Source organism: Morchella sextelata (assembly GCF_020137385.1).
Source record: "Morchella sextelata strain SCLS chromosome Unknown scls_17, whole genome shotgun sequence".
Taxonomy (NCBI): Eukaryota; Fungi; Ascomycota; class Pezizomycetes; order Pezizales; family Morchellaceae; genus Morchella; species Morchella sextelata.
In genome coordinates this window covers 950,932-968,761 of record NW_025408632.1, presented here as the reverse complement: position 1 = coordinate 968,761, position 17,830 = coordinate 950,932, and the positions used below count along the sequence as shown (strand labels likewise).

General features: G+C 49.5%; 5 protein-coding genes across 5 annotated transcripts; 4 read left to right on the top strand and 1 right to left on the bottom strand.

Annotated features, from left to right (window-relative positions):
- Positions 1–1,200: 1,200 nt before the first annotated feature.
- Positions 1,201–3,907, bottom strand: H6S33_004365 (uncharacterized protein; the record flags this gene model as incomplete). Its single annotated transcript, XM_044835718.1, has 3 exons — positions 1,201–1,359; positions 1,417–3,461; positions 3,622–3,907. The coding sequence occupies 3 exons, from the start codon at positions 3,905–3,907 to the stop codon at positions 1,201–1,203; spliced, it is 2,490 nt and encodes an 829-aa protein (XP_044691103.1).
- Positions 3,908–4,305: 398 nt separating this feature from the next.
- Positions 4,306–5,084, top strand: H6S33_004364 (uncharacterized protein; the record flags this gene model as incomplete). Its single annotated transcript, XM_044835717.1, has 7 exons — positions 4,306–4,372; positions 4,572–4,594; positions 4,651–4,690; positions 4,737–4,742; positions 4,832–4,877; positions 4,934–4,991; positions 5,070–5,084. The coding sequence occupies 7 exons, from the start codon at positions 4,306–4,308 to the stop codon at positions 5,082–5,084; spliced, it is 255 nt and encodes an 84-aa protein (XP_044691102.1).
- Positions 5,085–5,866: 782 nt separating this feature from the next.
- On the top strand, positions 5,867–8,059 carry H6S33_004363 (uncharacterized protein; the record flags this gene model as incomplete). The annotated part of the gene is made up of 3 exons (XM_044835716.1): positions 5,867–5,900; positions 5,964–6,604; positions 6,827–8,059. 3 exons carry the CDS (start codon positions 5,867–5,869, stop codon positions 8,057–8,059), a joined length of 1,908 nt encoding a protein of 635 aa, XP_044691101.1.
- Positions 8,060–9,592: 1,533 nt separating this feature from the next.
- Positions 9,593–11,203, top strand: H6S33_004362 (uncharacterized protein; the record flags this gene model as incomplete). Its single annotated transcript, XM_044835715.1, has 2 exons — positions 9,593–10,258; positions 10,352–11,203. The coding sequence occupies 2 exons, from the start codon at positions 9,593–9,595 to the stop codon at positions 11,201–11,203; spliced, it is 1,518 nt and encodes a 505-aa protein (XP_044691100.1).
- A 2,356-nt stretch (positions 11,204–13,559) lies between these two features.
- Positions 13,560–13,808, top strand: H6S33_004361 (uncharacterized protein; the record flags this gene model as incomplete). Its single annotated transcript, XM_044835714.1, has 1 exon — positions 13,560–13,808. One exon carries the CDS (start codon positions 13,560–13,562, stop codon positions 13,806–13,808), a length of 249 nt encoding a protein of 82 aa, XP_044691099.1.
- Positions 13,809–17,830: the final 4,022 nt, after the last annotated feature.

Here is a 17,830-nt window from a genome sequence, read left to right as displayed (position 1 = left end):
CCAAAATTCGCCAAAACATGGCATTTGCCCACAACGCAATAACACTGATAAATTCCTGGTATTGCACGGACAGATAGACATACTTATAAGTACCTTAATTTATACATTTCGCGCCCAGGCAATAGTTATAAAAGTAGTTAGATTGCTCAGTATGGGTGTGATTTTGGTCTTGGCACAGTTCATGCAAGAACTGATCCGAATTTTTAGATTTTATGTTGCTGTCAGGCTTTCTTTTTGTAACCTTTTTTTCCTTCGCCATGACGTAAAGACGGCGCATTTTGAGGTACTCTATAACTAAAACGATGCCTCATAGATTACTGAAAAATATAATGGTTAGGATGAGTTAGAGGGGGGGGGGGAAAAAATAATAAATCACTGGGACACCAGATATCACTCGGCGATGTTCCCGCATCTTCATTTACAACTTCATACATCCGCATGCGTTAGTGGAGATTTAGGCCAAAGTTCGCAGTACCGTGCAGAATATAGAGAGTGATAATCATGATGTGTTCATTTGCTAAACGATAATAAGAAACCTACCCACCACTCAAATGAATTCGGAACATACACTCGGAAATCTCGCATCGTACCATTCATCCTAAGTACGCATAGGTAATCCTGCCTTTCTTTCCCTAATCATACTCTATTCATCCACCCCATGCATTCCCAATATAACTAAAACTAAAAGCTAAGGGCTCGTTACTGAAAACATTGTATTTCTTTCTCTTTCTTCTCTTTCTTTCTTCGATTTCCCCCCTTTTTTTAAAGTCTCGCCATCACCCATCCAGCAATTGATAGAAAGGAAAAAAGAGAAAAAAATGTAAAAAAAAGGGAGAAAAAAGAATTCCTACACGACACACGACAAACACATACACATAAACATACGGGGGCCTAACTATAACCACCATGGCACAGGGAGAGGAAAAAAAATTGTAGAAAAGGAAAATAATGAACATGAAAAAAACGGAACGCCCCTCAAAAAAACAACAACGCAAAACAGAAACCGGATGATAAAAAAACAGACAAGTACACACACTAGTAGAAGGAATATAACAGAGAGAAAAAAAGGTTAAAATTATCGATCAATCGATCGAATACCGAGTTAAGGAACCGCACAGGAAGAAGAAGATAACAAGAAGATAAACAGGTATTTTGGACTACCCCACCGCCGCCACCGCCGTAAAACTCATGTGTCCCATTCTAGTACTTGACTGACTGCGCAAATAGCTCCCCAAACCCGGCCGGGTACTCGGACAATTTTCCTGTCCACATATTCGCGACCGCATCCTTCATGGCCTGTGAGCCAAATGATGAATCGACAGGCCAGACCATCACTGACGATAATTGCTTAATCGGAATCTGCGAGCAAAAATCAGTATACGACTCGATGTTCAGCATGAGAGGGCTAAAACTTACTCCTTCAACCTGAGCCCTAACATCAATCTTCACCTCACTCTTTCCCATGTTCAGCACACCCGCGTTCTCCTTCAAGGCCGCCTTGGCAAAGACACCGCTTCCAGAGCTTTGTCCTTGCTGTTGTGAGAGCCCCTTCTTCTCGCCCTTGCCGCTGCTACTGCCTTCGCCGGCATTCTCCTTATCGGGTACATTCTCCTTCTCGTCCTCGTCCGCGCACCGGCTCTCACGGAGCGACGATGGCGCGGTAGGCTTGAACCTTTCAGCAGCGTTCTTCTGGCGCTGGAACGGAGTAAGAGGCGTCTCCTTGGATGGTGACATGCCAAGGCCGAAGCCACCCGCTGGCTGTGATCCAAAGAGGCCTCCGGAGAGAACAGGGGGTGAAGCGGAAGCTGTGAGCGGTGCGGGAAGAGTAGCGTGGGACATGGTCGGTGGTGGTGGCGGGCCATCGGAAATGTTCTCCTTGTCGGAGGTGTCTGAAGCAAAAGACCAGGCCGGTGCAGCGTTGAAATTGATAGTGGGGGCATCGGTGGGCGGGGGTGCCGTATTGATCTTGAAGGGAATATCGCCGGCTTTGACCTCGGGGTTGAGGAGGAAGCTGGGCGCGGGCTTTGAAGGGGTAAAGAGATTCCGTGATGGGGCGGTAGTGGGGGACTCGCGGGTTCTCTTGACGGGGGATGTTTTAGGAGGGGAGCCCGGAGAGGGGAGAGTTGTTGATGCTTCCTCGGCGGTCTCTTCAACGGTGGGATTGAGAGAGGTGCGCCTGTTTTCTTTCTCTTTGCCTTTGCCTTTGTCTTTGGGAGCCTCTGAGTCTGAATCGGGCATGATCTCGTCGTCGTCTGGGATGGGCTGGCCTAATGCCTTGAGGGCTTCACGCATCTCATACTTATCCTCTAACTCGGCGATCTTGCGTTCCTTTTGTCTCTGCTTGAGGAGCTTCAACTTCTCTTCTGGTGTGAGCTCTGTCTCTTCCTCTTGAGTAAGCTGGACCTTCTCCTTCGGGGGTGCCGCGCCCGTGCTTTTCCTCGCGTAGGGATCGTAACGTGGTGTCTTTTTGGCAGAACGCATCCGCTCGATGAAGTTGTTTGGCTTACGCAGACTAGACACTTCAATGGTGGGTTTGCTGTGCTTGAGAGGAGTGCTCATTGTTGACCTACGTTCACGTCGAGAAGGTGCAGTACTCGTCGTAACCTTGGGCTTATCATAAATGAATAAGCCAGAGTCATTTACCCTGGTAGGAGTACCACCGAAGCTTTGAGAAACCTCCCTGCTGTCGTAGTGATCATTGGTTTTGCTGTTACTCCGGTAGTCCAGCTGGAGAGACGTTGTCATAGATGATGGTGATGGTCTCTTGGGCTCCGGTTTACCAAAGGATCCCGGAAGGGAGTAAACATCGTCGTTCTCATCATCTGCACCATCCTTCCGGGGAGTACCAATGACAAGCTCCTTAGTTGGCGTGATAACCTTCGCCTCCATGTCATACGGATCATCATCGGGAGCGCCAAGAATAGCCTTTACGGGTTTCTTGACGCTCTCCGGTAAGATCGAACCAAGCCACTGTCCCCACGTCTTCTTTCCCGTTGCTGGGGTAGACGGTGCTCCCTTTGGCGATCTCGTGGGGGTCTTCTTCACAGGGCTTGGTGTCTTCGTGAAAAGATTTCTACTTGGGGTAATTTTGAATGAGTACTCATTGGCTGGTCTCTCCAAGCCTGCATCTACTGGATCCTCGTCAGTCGGCACCTCATCTTCATCGTCATACTCCTTGGCGCCGTGCATTGTATATGGCGATCGTTTGTCTGATGGTTCTTCATAGCTGGTATCTGAGATGAGCTGAGCCTCGTGGTTATCAACGCTTCCGTTACTCTGGGAGGCGGCTTTGGCGCGCTGGAGGGCCCGTGACGTAGTAGTCGAATAGGGGGTGCTTCGAGGAGCGCGGCCAGAGCGTTTAGGAGTTATGAGGGAAGAGTTGCGAGAGTTCCGGGAGCCAGAGGCATTCTGCGGGGTGTACACAGGGAACGAAGCACTTAGAGACTGCGACGAGTTGGAGTCTGAAAGCTTTGTTAGCCTCATTTCGGTGGTTGTATGTATGACAGCAGGGAGGCAGAAGTGATGTGCAACAGTTGTAGCTTCGCCACAAAACAAAGAAGAAAAAGAGACAAATAACAAAGCAAATAGTGCAAGAACGCGAAAATGAAAGATAAAGCCTACCTGTACCATCCAAGCTCATTCTCCCCTTCCCCTTGACCTTCTCAATCTTCTCAAACCCACTCTTATTCCCACTGAAAGACACCGACAGCTTCTTGCTCTCGTCGCCCATAACCTCATCCTCCTCGTCATCACTGAAGAGACCAAACCCTAGTCTTTTCGCGGGCATGGTGGAAGTGGTGGCACGGGTACTGGATTTGGCTTTGACGGGCAGTGACGACGGGCGCCCGTTGCTGTGTCCAAGGCTACGGCTGAGCATCGACGACGTCGTCGGGCGGTTAAGGGCCATCGCGGCTATGGGGTTGTGAGTGTAAATGAGAGATTTGTTTCTTTAAGATTATGTTTAGGTGTTTTATGTAGGGACAGGACAGTTAGTGGTTGTGGATTTATGATGGGCTCTGGCGAACGTTGGGAAGGGTTGTTGTTGTCCAAGCGACAGAAGGGAAAAAACTGGGTGGGTCCATCGCGATGTCTTGGCGGGGAGGCTGGGGTCTAGTACTGATTGGGGAAGCCAATGATTGACTGGTGGTTTCCTCCAGAGCGGGCTATTTCCCCCCCTCCCGCACTGTGAAACGTCAGATATGATGGACATGACATGACGACGCGTGAAATTGTTTTGGGAGATCGCATAGAGAGCCCTCGTTTAGAGGCGGAACTCCGAAGAATATCAAGGCAAACAAAGACACAATGATAGCATCGAGTGGCCAGGTGTACCCCGCCTTTTGGATCCCTTACTTCCATTATCACAAGGCTCGTCTCCTTGCCCTGAACTTTAATTAAACTCTGCAGAAACTGCTTTGTTTACTGCTGGAAAACTATCCTACAAGTCACGCCAGGATTTCAGAAAGAACCATCGCCGTACAGATCAGAGTATTTTAATTCTAGCCGGCCATAGGAACCATTCCATGATCATATGAGCGTTGGTCGATAAAAGTTAAGTGAGTTGATACCAGCTAAGTATGAGACACGTCACAGAGTGAATGCTCCCTCCTCAAAAGACACGCCTCTGCACGCAACATACTTAACTTACAGATGATCACATGGTACGGGATAAACAAACCTCCAAGCTGGAGTTCCATTTCGACATTCACGCCATCTATGAACTGCATACATACTAGACTTTGGTGCGTCTTATCGATTGGCATTTAGAATGGGCCTGGAGTCATCTCTTCTCCAGGAGGACCAGCCATCCTAACGATGTCAAATTGCACAGATCAACGCATCGGACGGAAAGCTCTTTCAAGTAAGACTACAGGCAGGTACGGAGTGAACTTAGTTATTTCTGGGGAAAATACGATTAACGATTATATTATAGGTTTAAACTAAGGTCGCTACGGATGCAATGCTCGTCCTCGAAAATGACATGCTACGAGGTTATTGTACTCCACGCATGGTTATCAGAAAACCAAGTATTACTTTATTCAATCTATTGAACTGATTTCCATCTATAGTATCGCATCGATTGAATTTTACTTTTGCGCAGTCACCTCGGGATCTTTCAGCCTGTTAAGAAAGAGAAAAAATTAAAATTAGGGGAGGGAACGCCATTCCTTGATCTTCTCTACATATATACACTAGTTCGGGCTCTAATCCCTATCTTTCCTAGAGTCCTGACAATATTACAAAGATAGAATGGACCGGTCTAGTTTAATTCATTTAACTACGAAACACGTCCATTCTGTCAAAGTTTCAAATCGAAACATATACAGTGCAGTCACTCTGGTTCTGGAAAAGTACAAATATTTGAGTTGTCGTGTCGACGGCTCCTCCTCTCATGCTTACATGAGCACTTGATGATCTCAATTCCCTTCAAACACTAGGGGTGTAATTTGACCGGCATTGTGGGAGAATGTCCAATAAAATCTACATTCCCCACGGAGTGATTCCTCCAAGCCTTGTCGTAATAAATGACTCCACATATCTCCTTCTGCAAGCTTCTGTAGCAATTTCATCCGTTTTCTTGGTACGGTTGATTGCAACAAAAACCAAATCACCGATAATCACTCGCACACTAATCGCTCACTCCCACAATACTTCTCACTTGGAATACTTTAGCATCTTACAGCGTCTTCTTTTATCTCTTCTATCACTTCAAATCCTCACTCAATACTTTTGTAGAAATCTCTTGGCAGCGCTGGTTAGGGCTAGCGCCAAGACTCTACCCTGCATCCACCAACTCGATAAGAATTTTTTTCCCTCTCACGACACAACGCAACCTCCCAATTACCACCACAAATACCCAACAGCCATGCCATTCGAGAATAAACAAAAGAAGCGCAAGGGTAAACAATCCATCAACCTACCCCTACTTACCAATTGAAACAACTGCTAACCTTAACATGTAGCCGCGGCCAGCGCGCCCTCGCCCACTGCCAAAAAGGCGAAACCCTCATCCTCTACCGTCCCCGTTGTCGCCGCGGCCCCCAAACCGGCAATAAGAGTCTCCAAGCGCAACAAGGCTGCCGACTTCATGTCCGATGGCGAAGAGTCTGAAGATGGCGGCTGGGATGCGCTCGAGGACAAGAAAGGCAAGAAGGACAAGAAGAGCACCAAGGCGGCCGCTCCTGCTACCGTGAAAGAGAAGAAAGAGAAGAAAGAGAAGAAGGGAAAGAAGAAGGATGAGGCCGCCGTCCCACCCCCTGTAGAGGAGAAGAAGGTGGAGGAGCCAAAGGCAAAGAAGGACAAGAAGAAGAAGGATGAGGAGGAGAAGTCAAATGAGGAGGAAATTATCTCCCTTGACGTTGACTATCCAGACTCTGGGCCAGCAGAGGGATATGACAGCGCGGATGACAGCGCAGAGGAGGAGATTGACGACCAGACTGCGAAACTCTTGCAAGGGTTCGAGAGCTCCGATGAGGAGATGGAAGACGGGGATGACGCACAGAAGGAAGTGAGTGAGGCTGATAAGTCAAAGTTCGCGGATGCGAAGATTCCGGGTGGGAAGAAAATGCAGAAGAAGATGGCCGCGCTCCAGGCCAATGAAAAGGTATGTTTCAGAATTCCTTTATTTTTAACTCCCCCACAGGATAATGCATGTTACATTTCCTGGCTTGATATGATGCTTTTATCTCGTAGCTCAGTCAGACATTCCGTGGTTAAAAAGTTTAAAACCAATAATAATTAGAACTGATCTTGCAAACATCTTTCACTTATATTCATACCACCGTTTCATATCATATTACCAATTCTAACAGATCAACTACTCTAGTCCGTTCCAGGTGTTGTTTACCTCGGCCGCATTCCCCACGGTTTCTACGAAAACGAAATGCGCTCCTACTTCTCTCAATTCGGCAAAGTCACCCGCCTGCGCCTCTCCCGCAACAGGAAGACCGGCCACAGCAAGCACTACGCCTTCATCGAGTTCGCGGACGCCGAGACCGCTAAAGTCGTCGAGGAGACCATGAACAACTACCTCCTCTTTGGCCACATCCTCAAGTGCAAGCGCGTCCCTATGGACGACAAGGACTTCATCGAGCTGCTGTTCAAGGGCGCAAACAAGAAGTTCAAGCCCCATTCAGGCATGAAGGCGCACAAGGCAAGACACGAGAGGAAACACACAATCGAAGGGTGGAAGGAGAGGGAAGAGAGGGAGAGGAAAAAGAGAAGGAGTATCACCAAGGGCTTGAAGAACCTCGGAATCGACTACGAGTTCGAAGCCCCAATTGTCACTCCGGAATTCGTGAAGGCCATTGAGGCTGCAGAACCCGCGAAGGCCATTGAAGCGGCTAAGCCGGCTGCTGAGGCTACCCAAGACGCTGTTGCCGAGAAGAAGGCTGCTCCCGAGAAAAAGACCGCCGAGAAGAAGACCGCCGAGAAGAAGACCACCGAGAAGAAGACTGCCGAGAAGAAGGCTGCCCCCGAGAAAACTGGCGATACCCCCGAGAAGAAGAAGAGGAGGAGAGTCTCCAAGAAAGCCGCTGCCGAGAGGGATGCCGCTGCGCAGAAGGATGCTGCGGAGAAATCCGCTACTGAGACTGCCGCAGTTGTTAAGACCGCCGCGGTTGTTGAGGCAGCTGTAGAGAGGGCTGTTGAATTCGTTGAGGCCTTGGCAGAGGCAGGAGACGGGATTGAGGAGATGGAGGTCGATGTGGTCGTCAAGAAGGGAAAGAAAGCCAAGGCCGCTGCTCCCGAGAAGAAGACAGCCGAGAAGAAGACCGCCGAGAAGAAGGCCGCCCCCAAGAAGAAGGCTACCAAGGAGGCCGCTGCTCCCGAGGAGGCGGCTGTTGTCGAAGAGGTAGCCGCTCCCGAGAGGAAGAGTAAGAGAGGCGCCGAGAAGAAGGCCGCTGCGGAGAAGGCTGCTTCCGAGGAGGCGGAGAAGGCTGCGGAGAAGGCTGCGGAGAAGGCTGAGAAGGCTGCGGAGAAGGCTGTGGAGAAGGCCGCAGAGAAGGTTGAGAAGGTCAAGAAGCCAGCCAAAAAGTCAGCCAAAAAGTCAAAGGCGTAATCTTTTTTCGTTTTTTTTTTCCCTTTCTCTCTCTCCAAGTTTTTTTTTTTTTTTTTGATGGGGGAGTAATTGTAGCTTAGCCTATATAATTTTTCGCCAACCACAAAAATTCTAACCCCAAAAAAGTCAATGTGTGTTTTTTTCTCTTTTTCTTTGTTTTTTTTTTTGGCCAAAAAAGATTTTGTAAGATAAATTTTAGCAATGATGAAATCATGGGCGCCGGCGGGTATGTTGTAAATTTTTTTCAGGCTTTGTTGATCGGAAGGCCGGTGTAGGCCAGGCACATCTAGTTGTTTGTTCTACACACTGCGTACATATTCCTCGTAGAGAGAAAATTTTGGTTTGAGAGAATCCTTTTTTTCTAGCTAGCCAGACCCAACTATCACTTCAATTGAAGCCCGGGAAAGACTTGAAGCAACTACACACTACAGCACTACTTTACAGCACTCCAAAGCCTATGGCCCATTAACGATAACTTCTAATAGACAGACCGGCAGCCCCGGCCCCGTAGTTTGTAAAGAAGCCAAAAACATCTAAAAACACCGTCTTTAATGGTACTTGGTATTTCAATCTCCTTAAACGGTAGAGCATCGTTAACCTTATATACCGTGCCCAAACTCTTTCTACATGCAGTTATAGCCAAGAATCAAACAAATTCTAGCTAACTAAAAAAATGATAATTGGCAATGTGAGGTTTTGGAAGCTGGTCATTCATCCGCACTCTTGATTTCTTTTTCAGCTAGATGCCCTTTCTCGTATTGGCCGCTTTGTTTCCTAGGTGCAACAACTTCAATATTATTCATGATGGTCCAGCTTGATCCATGGATCAAGCTGGACCATAATACATTCCATCGGCCAGGGCCGAATTCCTTGACAACTATAAATGACGGGAAGGAGCGTAAGCTACGATCTACAAATTAATCTATATACAATCAAATCTTTTTCTATACCAGTAACAAAACCTACACATGAGCTTTGAAGGCTCGAGCTCGGCAATAATCACAATTAAAACTTGTTCACAGCCAAATGTGTATGCCAATGACCCATTCCCCAGTCTAACACGGTGCCTAGTTGAAAGCGTTATCTCTAGGTCGTCAATTGATCACTCGTCGCGGTGGTGGCACCGGCTGGCCAACGCCTACATGTAAACTTCCCCATGATGGAATTCCAATGCACTCGATCGGGAAAGCAGCATATCTGACTCCTCAAGACTCAAGAGTCGAGTCATGATATCAATTGACGCTTCCTCCACCCATCGGTAGCCAGTGCAGTGCAGTGCAGTGCAGTGCAGTCATTGCAGTCATTGCATTGAGCTGCGGCCCCCACGATCATTACCAACCATGGCTTAGTTGCCGCCCCACCTTGAACCAAGACATCCAACCATTTACCTGCACCGCGGCCTCAACACCACCGCATCCAACAACAACAACCCCCCACCTCACTCACTCACCTTCCACCCCACATCCGCGACTCACCCAGAGTCAGTCCCACTCTCTCACACACACCACCGCCCTCACCACCACCACCACCACAATGCCACTGCCAACCACCCTCCTCCGCTCCCTCCCGCCTATAAAGCGTCGCTCCCTCCTCCTCCCTCTCCCCCTCCGCTCCCTCTCCACCCAACCCTCCCCCAGCGCGCCCACCCCCTCAGCCGAAACCGAAACCGGAACCGGGACCAACCCCAGGCACCCGATCCGCACAGTCTTCATTCCCCCCAGCCCCAAGCCCTTGATCCGCAAAGTCGAGTTCAGTCCCCCCGAGGGCTCCAAGCCGCTCGTCCGGCGCTACGAAAGCCTCCCCAGCTTCGCCTTTGGCACGGGGCGGCCCGTGGAGTGGGAGGCCGGCGACGGCCCACTGATCCGCAAGACAGGCGCGCACTGGAGCGGCGCCTCGCCCACGATCCGTCGCGAGTTCAACTACTTTGCGCCGGCAGAGGCACCAGCGGAGGAGGAAGGGAAGAATCCAAACAGAATTGTCATTGGGAGGAAGAAGCCGGATATGACTGCGCCGGGACACTCGACGTTGGGGAACGAGGCGTCGGCGGAGGAGGGTGCGGCGTTTAGGAGGCCGAATATGAAACCGCTGAAACCGACGAAGTTGACGGTGGAGCAGCATAGGCTGGATAGGCCGGAGATTGAGACGACGTGGGTGGACACGCATTGTCATCTGTTTACGACACTGAAGATGCTGAAGCAAGTGAGTACCCAATCATTGGCCCCCTTCTCTTCCCCTGTCCCTTTCCGAGAGTCAATGATCGATTGACGGGTGGATATACTGACACTCGCACAGGGCAGCGGCGACACCACGCTCCCCGAGGACGGCATCGACAGCCTCGTGAAGGCCATATTCCCCGCGCAGGTCACCGCCGTCGTCGACATCCACTGCGACCTGCCACTGACCAACCTGCACGAGCACGGCGCCTCCCTCCCGTGGCCCCCACACTTCAAATACTACTTCTCCAAGGGCGTGCACCCGCACTGCGCCACCGACTACAGCGACGACGTCCACGCATCCCTCATCGAGGCCATGTCGCACCCCTCATGCGTCGCCTGGGGCGAGTGCGGCCTCGACTACTTCAAGAACGACGTCTCCACGCACCCGATCCAGCGCGCCGTCTTTGCGCGGCAGCTCACGGCCGCCGTGGCGGCCGGAAAGCCAATCATCATCCACACGCGCGCGGCGGACGACGACACGCTGCGCATCCTGCGCGAGCACGTGCCCAGGGACCACCGCATGCACGTGCACTGCTTCACGGCGGGGCCAGTGCTGGCGCGCGCGCTGATGGCCGAGTGGCCGAACGCGTACATCGGCGTGACGGGCGTCGTGGGGTATCGGGACATGGACCATGTCACGGGCTTGCTCGAGAGCGGCGAGATACCCGTGGGGAGGCTGCTGCTCGAGACGGATAGCCCGTATATGGCGCCGAGATGGGCGTACGCGTGGATGGCGGCGCAGACGCCCGAGTTGAAGAAGAGGAAGTTCATTGTGAGCCATGCGGGGATGATACCGTTCACGGCGGAGCATGCCCTGGCGCCTATCAATGCTGGGAGGAGGGCGAGGGGGGAGGCGGAGATGGGGCTGGTGGAGATGCTGGATGTGACGAGGGGGAATGCGGCGAGGATGTATGGGATTGATGTTTGAGGGGCTTTTTGTTTGGAAAATAAGGAGTTTTGTGCGGTTGGTTAGAAGGGTGGTTTTTTTTCCCTTTTACTTTTCTTTTTGTTCCTTTGTGTGCATATTGATAGTGATACCTATCTCGGCGGTGAAACCGCCGGAGCGAGAAGAAGTGGAAATAAAAAAAACAGCATGGGTATATAATGCGATCCATGTTTTGTCCACAGCTCATTTAGATCCGACAGGATGATTTATAACTGACGAAGATATTTTTTGGTGCTTTTTCGACATGATCATTGAACCCCCCCCCCCCCCCCCGGGGGGGGGGGGGGGGGGTGGTTTAGGTATACTCATCTGGGCGCAGAATACTATATTGGGTTCCGTGGAACATATTGTTCCCGTAAGAGTATCTCTGGATATGAAGTGCGAGCATGATTGATCTAGATAATCCAATCTACTGTCATCTAGGATCTAGGCTGCTGTATCTTAATATCCAGCGAGCATATAATCAATGAATTAACATCCAGCGACTCTGAACGAGTGATAATTCATGACTAGACACACTAGGATGCACCTAGTGTTCGGACACCAACGCTGAATACAAGACCGGCAGGGGGAGTGGGTTAGAGCAGGGGTTGAGGGCATCGGAGACGACCTGGCCTAAGAGAGTTGAGGTTGGGGCGGAGGAGATGGTAATCTTTCACCATGGAGCAGAGACACAATTACAATTACAATTATGTATAATGGTTAGCTAAGTGGCTATATTGGAAGAGTGGCAGGTAATAACAAATTCTTGGGTTTACTAAATTAGTCCTGGAACGTCTTTATAATTTAGCCCCGACCTATTCCTTTATATACATACTAGAGGTTTTCCCGTTTGTTACCAACCGGAATCATTTCAAGATGCCCAATCTCAATTTATACTATCGATTCAAACCAGGTTGGTGAATGAAATAACGCCTTACGTTTCTCTTTTCCCTGCTACTCTGGCCTGGAACCTTTTTGCCTTTGGAAGTACTTTCCCGGGCGGAGTAAACAGAACAATCATTTTATTGAAGGCCTGTTCCGGCATATTATATTCCAGTACACCCTTATATTCGTTCTATGTAGGGAGCCTGGGTGCAGGGGCCAATCATCACCCGCCATTTGCGAAATTTCTTTTCGTCCTGACCTTTTATATATTAGGAGATAGAGATTATACATCCAGCACAGGTATCACAGTCTCGAGGCCACCCAACTCTCTGTGGTCGAGCCCTTTTTACCACTGAGCAATCTTCGACGACCGTGCAGGAAGAAGTCATGGCATGGCTTTTACTAGTTATATGGTGCCCCCAGTCTTAAAGGTAACATGAGAAAAACGCCAAGTCCCTTACAACTTTTCAACCACGATAGATATTAAAAATCTGTCAGAACAAGTTCTAGAAATAGTAACAAACAATAGAATGACCTGATAGATTTTTCATATCTATCGTGGTAGAAAGGTTATAAGGGACTTAGTATTTTTCTCATGTTACCTTTTAAGACTGGGGGCACCATATACTCAGATCAGGCCGCCATACCCCGCGAGTGAGATCCCATGACTCAAACCAAAACCCAAGCCTTAGGCATACGAGCATTCCAATCCCCCCCCCGCGCCTTCAAAACCTCACAAACGGGAAAGAATCCTCACCCTCCACGCCAATCCCACGCCCGATGTGCCCCTAGAAACCAATTGGTCTCAAAGCATCTTCAGACCAGCGGGTTACAAGCTGCCACGTGCACCCACATGCCCCCCATCATGTACGTGAGGGTTCGTACGTACATGTAGCTACCCACGTAGCTATCTAGCATTCTTTTTTTTTTTTCCCTTTGCCTACTCTAATATCGTACGATAGTAGGTACATACCTCTCCCGGTGAATGCGTAAGTGATCATTGGTTCGAAGGTCGTAGGTTAGCCACATGTGTATACATAGAGCCAGTAGATGTAGGGAGGAGTGTGCACAGCCACAGGGGTGTTTTGTTTCGTTATGTCTCAATTGTGGTACCTTGCCTTGCCTTGTCTCTTTTTTCTCACCTTTTTTTTTTTCTCTACATACTTTCGAAAAACCATCGTAGCATATACGGCATTCTTGAATGCAACATCAAAATGCAGAATCCTCGCTTCCTCGCTTCCAAGCCGGAGACATACTAGCCAATGCCTATCCGCATACTCTACGGCTGGGCCGGCCGCCTTGTCCATCTGGTAGAGTAACTTACCTATAGCTTAGTTTAGCTTACCTCGCTGACCTACATACTACTCTACGGTAACTCTACCTTCTCACAAGATCACTCTGATTAACCACCACGCGCACACATCGCATCACCCACGCTCCTTCATCCACTCCCCCCAACGACCAGCTAACCATGTTCAGCCTCCGCTCGCTACTGCACCTCTGTCTTCCCTCCCCTCCCTCCGGCGCACAAAGCCCCACGACGACCCCCATCGTGCGAGTCTCCTCCTCCTTCACGAGCTCGAACACGGCGGCCAACAACCACACGTGTCCGCTGTGCCGCGTGCGCTTCAGCGTCCCTCCCAAGACGCTGTGCAAGAGCTGCGAGGTCTTCGCTAGCACCTCGCCGGTGCCAGTCGTGGTTGTGACTTTCTGCGATTGAGGAGGTACAAAAAAAAAAAAAAAAAAAAAAAGAGAGAGACCGCTGGTTGCGGTTTGTGTTTCTGATTCCTCCTAACACTGGAAAATGTGGAACTACTGCTAGCTATAGGCGCTGGGTGGATAGGATAGTTAGTTGGCGATTTAACCGGGCTTTTGGGGGGGGGGGGGGGGGGGGGGTTGGTATCGAGGTTGGTTCGCCGGGCTTTGCTCCTTCTTATCGTAGCTAGCTAGCTGGGTGAGAGATATGTGATGCTGATAAGGTCTAGCAATCAATAGGGCGGGAGCAGCTTTTACTCAATAGTGTTAATTCGATTCGGAGAGTTAATGTGGATCACGAGGGGGATAAAAAAGAGAGTATACTTACGCACTCTAGTGGAGGACAGGAGAATGGGGGAGTTAATGGGATGAAGGGGAAACGAGATCTAGAGGTCGATGGAGGAGGTTGAAAGCTGATGTCTTAGCTAGCAAGACACCACGCTTTACCCAAAATAGGAACGACTTGGATCATATCAACCCCCAAGGCATCGCCCAGCTGTTTCAACCCTCGTTTTCTCAAAAGTACTGAACCAAGTACATAGCAGGGAATGGGAAATAAAAAATAAAAAAACAGTGGAGGATGATAATGATGATGGATGAACGATTGTCTCAAGAAAAAGAAACGACATTCGGGTAAAACCAATATAATATGATTTTCCCACTAACTATTCGTTACCGAGTGATCCATCATGTCGCCCAGGCCCAAACAGGTGAGACACCAAAACCCTGTTCCAAGACTTTTCCAAGCCCGCCGCCCCAAAGCCTCCGCGCTAGGATTGAAAGCGGATAGCTTACCCGACCATCTGTATGACGGCATGTAACCATGTTTCTCGGTTTTTTTTTGCCTTCTGGAACCAGCTTTTCCTTCTAGAACCAACATTTCCCGGCTTCCTTTGCAGCTGCTACTACAAGTTACGACTAGTGTTGAAACCTGCCAGGAACAACGTTGTTGCCAGTAGCAGAAAAGAGTTCGAAGGGGGCGTAGACACTGGAAGGAGAAAGGAAAAGGGCCCCACATGCATCTTACATACCGTACTTTACTCCGCTACATCTAACACAAAACTCTATTCCCACCATGGATGGCATATATCTGCACAATGACGATCCAGCCTTTTGCACCTTGGAGTGTAACACACATACACAGCATACGTATCGACGATTCTTCCCCCCTCCCCACCTCCCGCCTCCCGCCTCCAACCAGGCAGCGCGCAGAAACAGGTCTCGCGGGAGTATCACGGATCAGATAAAACCCGGTACGTGTACTTGATACATAGAGTACTCTACACCCAGCCGTTCAATTCGGCAAGGTAAGCAGATCGGGTGAAGGGTAGGAAGGTGTCATGCTCTCAGCTTGCAACTCATCTCCGCAAGAAGTCTTCCATAAAGGATTACTATTTCTGCTCTAGCCAGTTTATCCAAGATGAAGAGCTCCTATCCCATCCAGTCGTTCCCTTTGGAGCGTACAGAGCCGATATTAACAATAATATGATCAGCAAATATTAACTGACCCCCCCCCCCATGATTAGTATCAACCAGTAGTCGCCTATTCTGTTTTGCCCATCATTCCTCTCTTGACCGCACACAAATCCGAGGTGTCCAGCCGAGAGTATCGATAGAGTAAAAGAGGAACCCCAAGACATGCGCAGTATCTGTAAAGTACCGGCACTGAGACTCCCGTGATGTTGAAAGCAGTTAAAGCTCCGACCATCCCCCTCCATTACCGTACGGCGGTAATATAATATGACGTCGATGGTCCTTGAAGGAGTAGTCTCAACACGGGCGAAACGCTCGGAGATTTTTGGAATAGAGGCTGAAAACCGTTTATGTACAATGTATGTACCTACACATCAACCCCAGGTATCATTATCGTGGCTGGCTATGTGCAACATCATCGTCAGATACGAGGTTAGAGGGAAAAAAAGACGATGTTGGCATCAGGGAACATCAATTCAGACAACGGGATCCCTGTAGAATTGTTAAAATTCTGTATCAGACTGAGAAAAACGAAATACTTCATCCGAAAATTCAGGTAACTTCACAGGGCAAGATCGACTGTAGATGGATTTGTTTCCCCACGCTAACTTGTGAGACCTGTCGAATCGGAATGGTTCAAGGGCAGTACCAAGAATTCCGTTTTACTGAGTGGCAGGAATACTGATCGTGGAGTGGTGGCCAACGGGAATTCGAGAAGGCGTCAATCATTTCCTTCTAGCTTCAAGGCCCTTCCACTTTTCAAGGAGACCTCGGGAAGAACACTCAGGATCGGTAAATTGAACCATGACCTTGTTTTCATCAAAAATCTCGCCATCAACCCTGGCCAACTTTAAAGAGTTGATATTTGCGATCCAGATTGATCGACAAAATCGTAATCTTTTGTTCTGTTCTCCCTTTCGCAGCTGCGCAGGGACGTGTCTTTGAATTCATTGCTGGCCCGCTAAGGTAGATAGGCGTAGATGTTGACGCAGGAACCACGATTGAAAACAGGCCGCCGGGGCGATGAGTTGTTACTCGGAGGTGGACGGGGGGGGGGGCCGGGGAGTCTAACCAGCCATGATAGTTAAGATGAGGTTTGCAGGTGTCGTCATATGTTGTTAGGAGGAGATGCGCTAGAGTGGGCCTGCAACCGTGAGCCAGTGACGAGTGATGCTTTGTGAATCAAAAGCTTTGACGAAACAACGGTGCTCACGGTGGTGGCCGCCGTTTCACAATTATTGTTCTTTTCCGCCTTTTTTTTTCTGCGGGCTGATTTCAACCTGGACGCCTTTTTTTTTTCTTTTTATTTTTCGTAATCACAGTCCTCCCCGCTCACCGTGTTCTCCGCGGATGCTTGGTGCTCTATGAATTCTCTATGTATGTAGGTTTTCCATCGGCTCTCTCTCTCTGTCTCGGGCCTCTTTCTATCGACCGGTGAGCGTGGTATTGGAGCGATCTGATCAGTCCTGCCTCTTGCCCGCATTCGTTCTGCATGAGTGGGTTCATGGCCCTCTCGGTCTCTCTTCTTTTGCCTTCCCCACCAGTTCGTTTCGATTGGGGGGTTGGTTTAACGTTGCGGTCCTGCAGCAGTAAAGCAAACGTATGTATGTAGGTAGTTGCAGCTATCCACTCGTGGCCTGTCCTTAATAGGTTACAGAACACATGAATGGTGCTGCACTTACTGGGGAACGCAGATCAAACCGGAATGTACCGCTAGGTTTAGTATGTACGTGGGGCGACTGACCAAACAGACAGACATAATGGCATGTAGGTTATTGCGTAAATTCATGATGCACACCAGGGGATAGATGGGAGGGGAGTGGAGGGGGGGGCGAAAGGCGGTGAGGGGAGCCGAGATAGTGTGAGAGAAAGGTAGGTACATACATGCAGGACGAATTGAGAGGGAGGAGTGAGAGAGTGAGTGAGAGTTGAAGGGCCGTACGAGCCGGGTGGCATAGTTTATTAGGTACTAATTTGTTGTTACTTTTTCCTTGAGAGGGTATATATAAAACCTACCCGGGGGGGGACACACACATGAATCGATCTGTTACCCACCTTATTTTATTCCTTTCTCGAGTGGTTGATTGACCTGGTCTCCCATAAAACTGCACTACCAGTACCACTACTACCACATCCGGGCCGTACTATCAACCTGACCACCTACATCCATCCATACCCGCCAGGCACTTACACCTGACTTCATACACACCTATCTACAAAGCCTGCTTATCCCCAGTTAGAGTACTTCAACTACTTACACACCTTACTCCCAGCTGAGCCTACTACTTCTCAACTCCAGCAAGAAACCTCACGCAAGGATCCAATTCAGACAAGCTTTTCCCCGCGCAGACTAGGCAGACCCTTGATCTACCTGATCTGAACCTGCAAGTGTGCTTGCTGTCCCCCGGCTAGACTAGCCAGATTAATTCTACCGAGCAAAGGGTCCGATAACCTTACATATACCCACTCACTCCTCACGAAGGCGTTTGTCCTTTATCCTGAGACTCTCTCTCC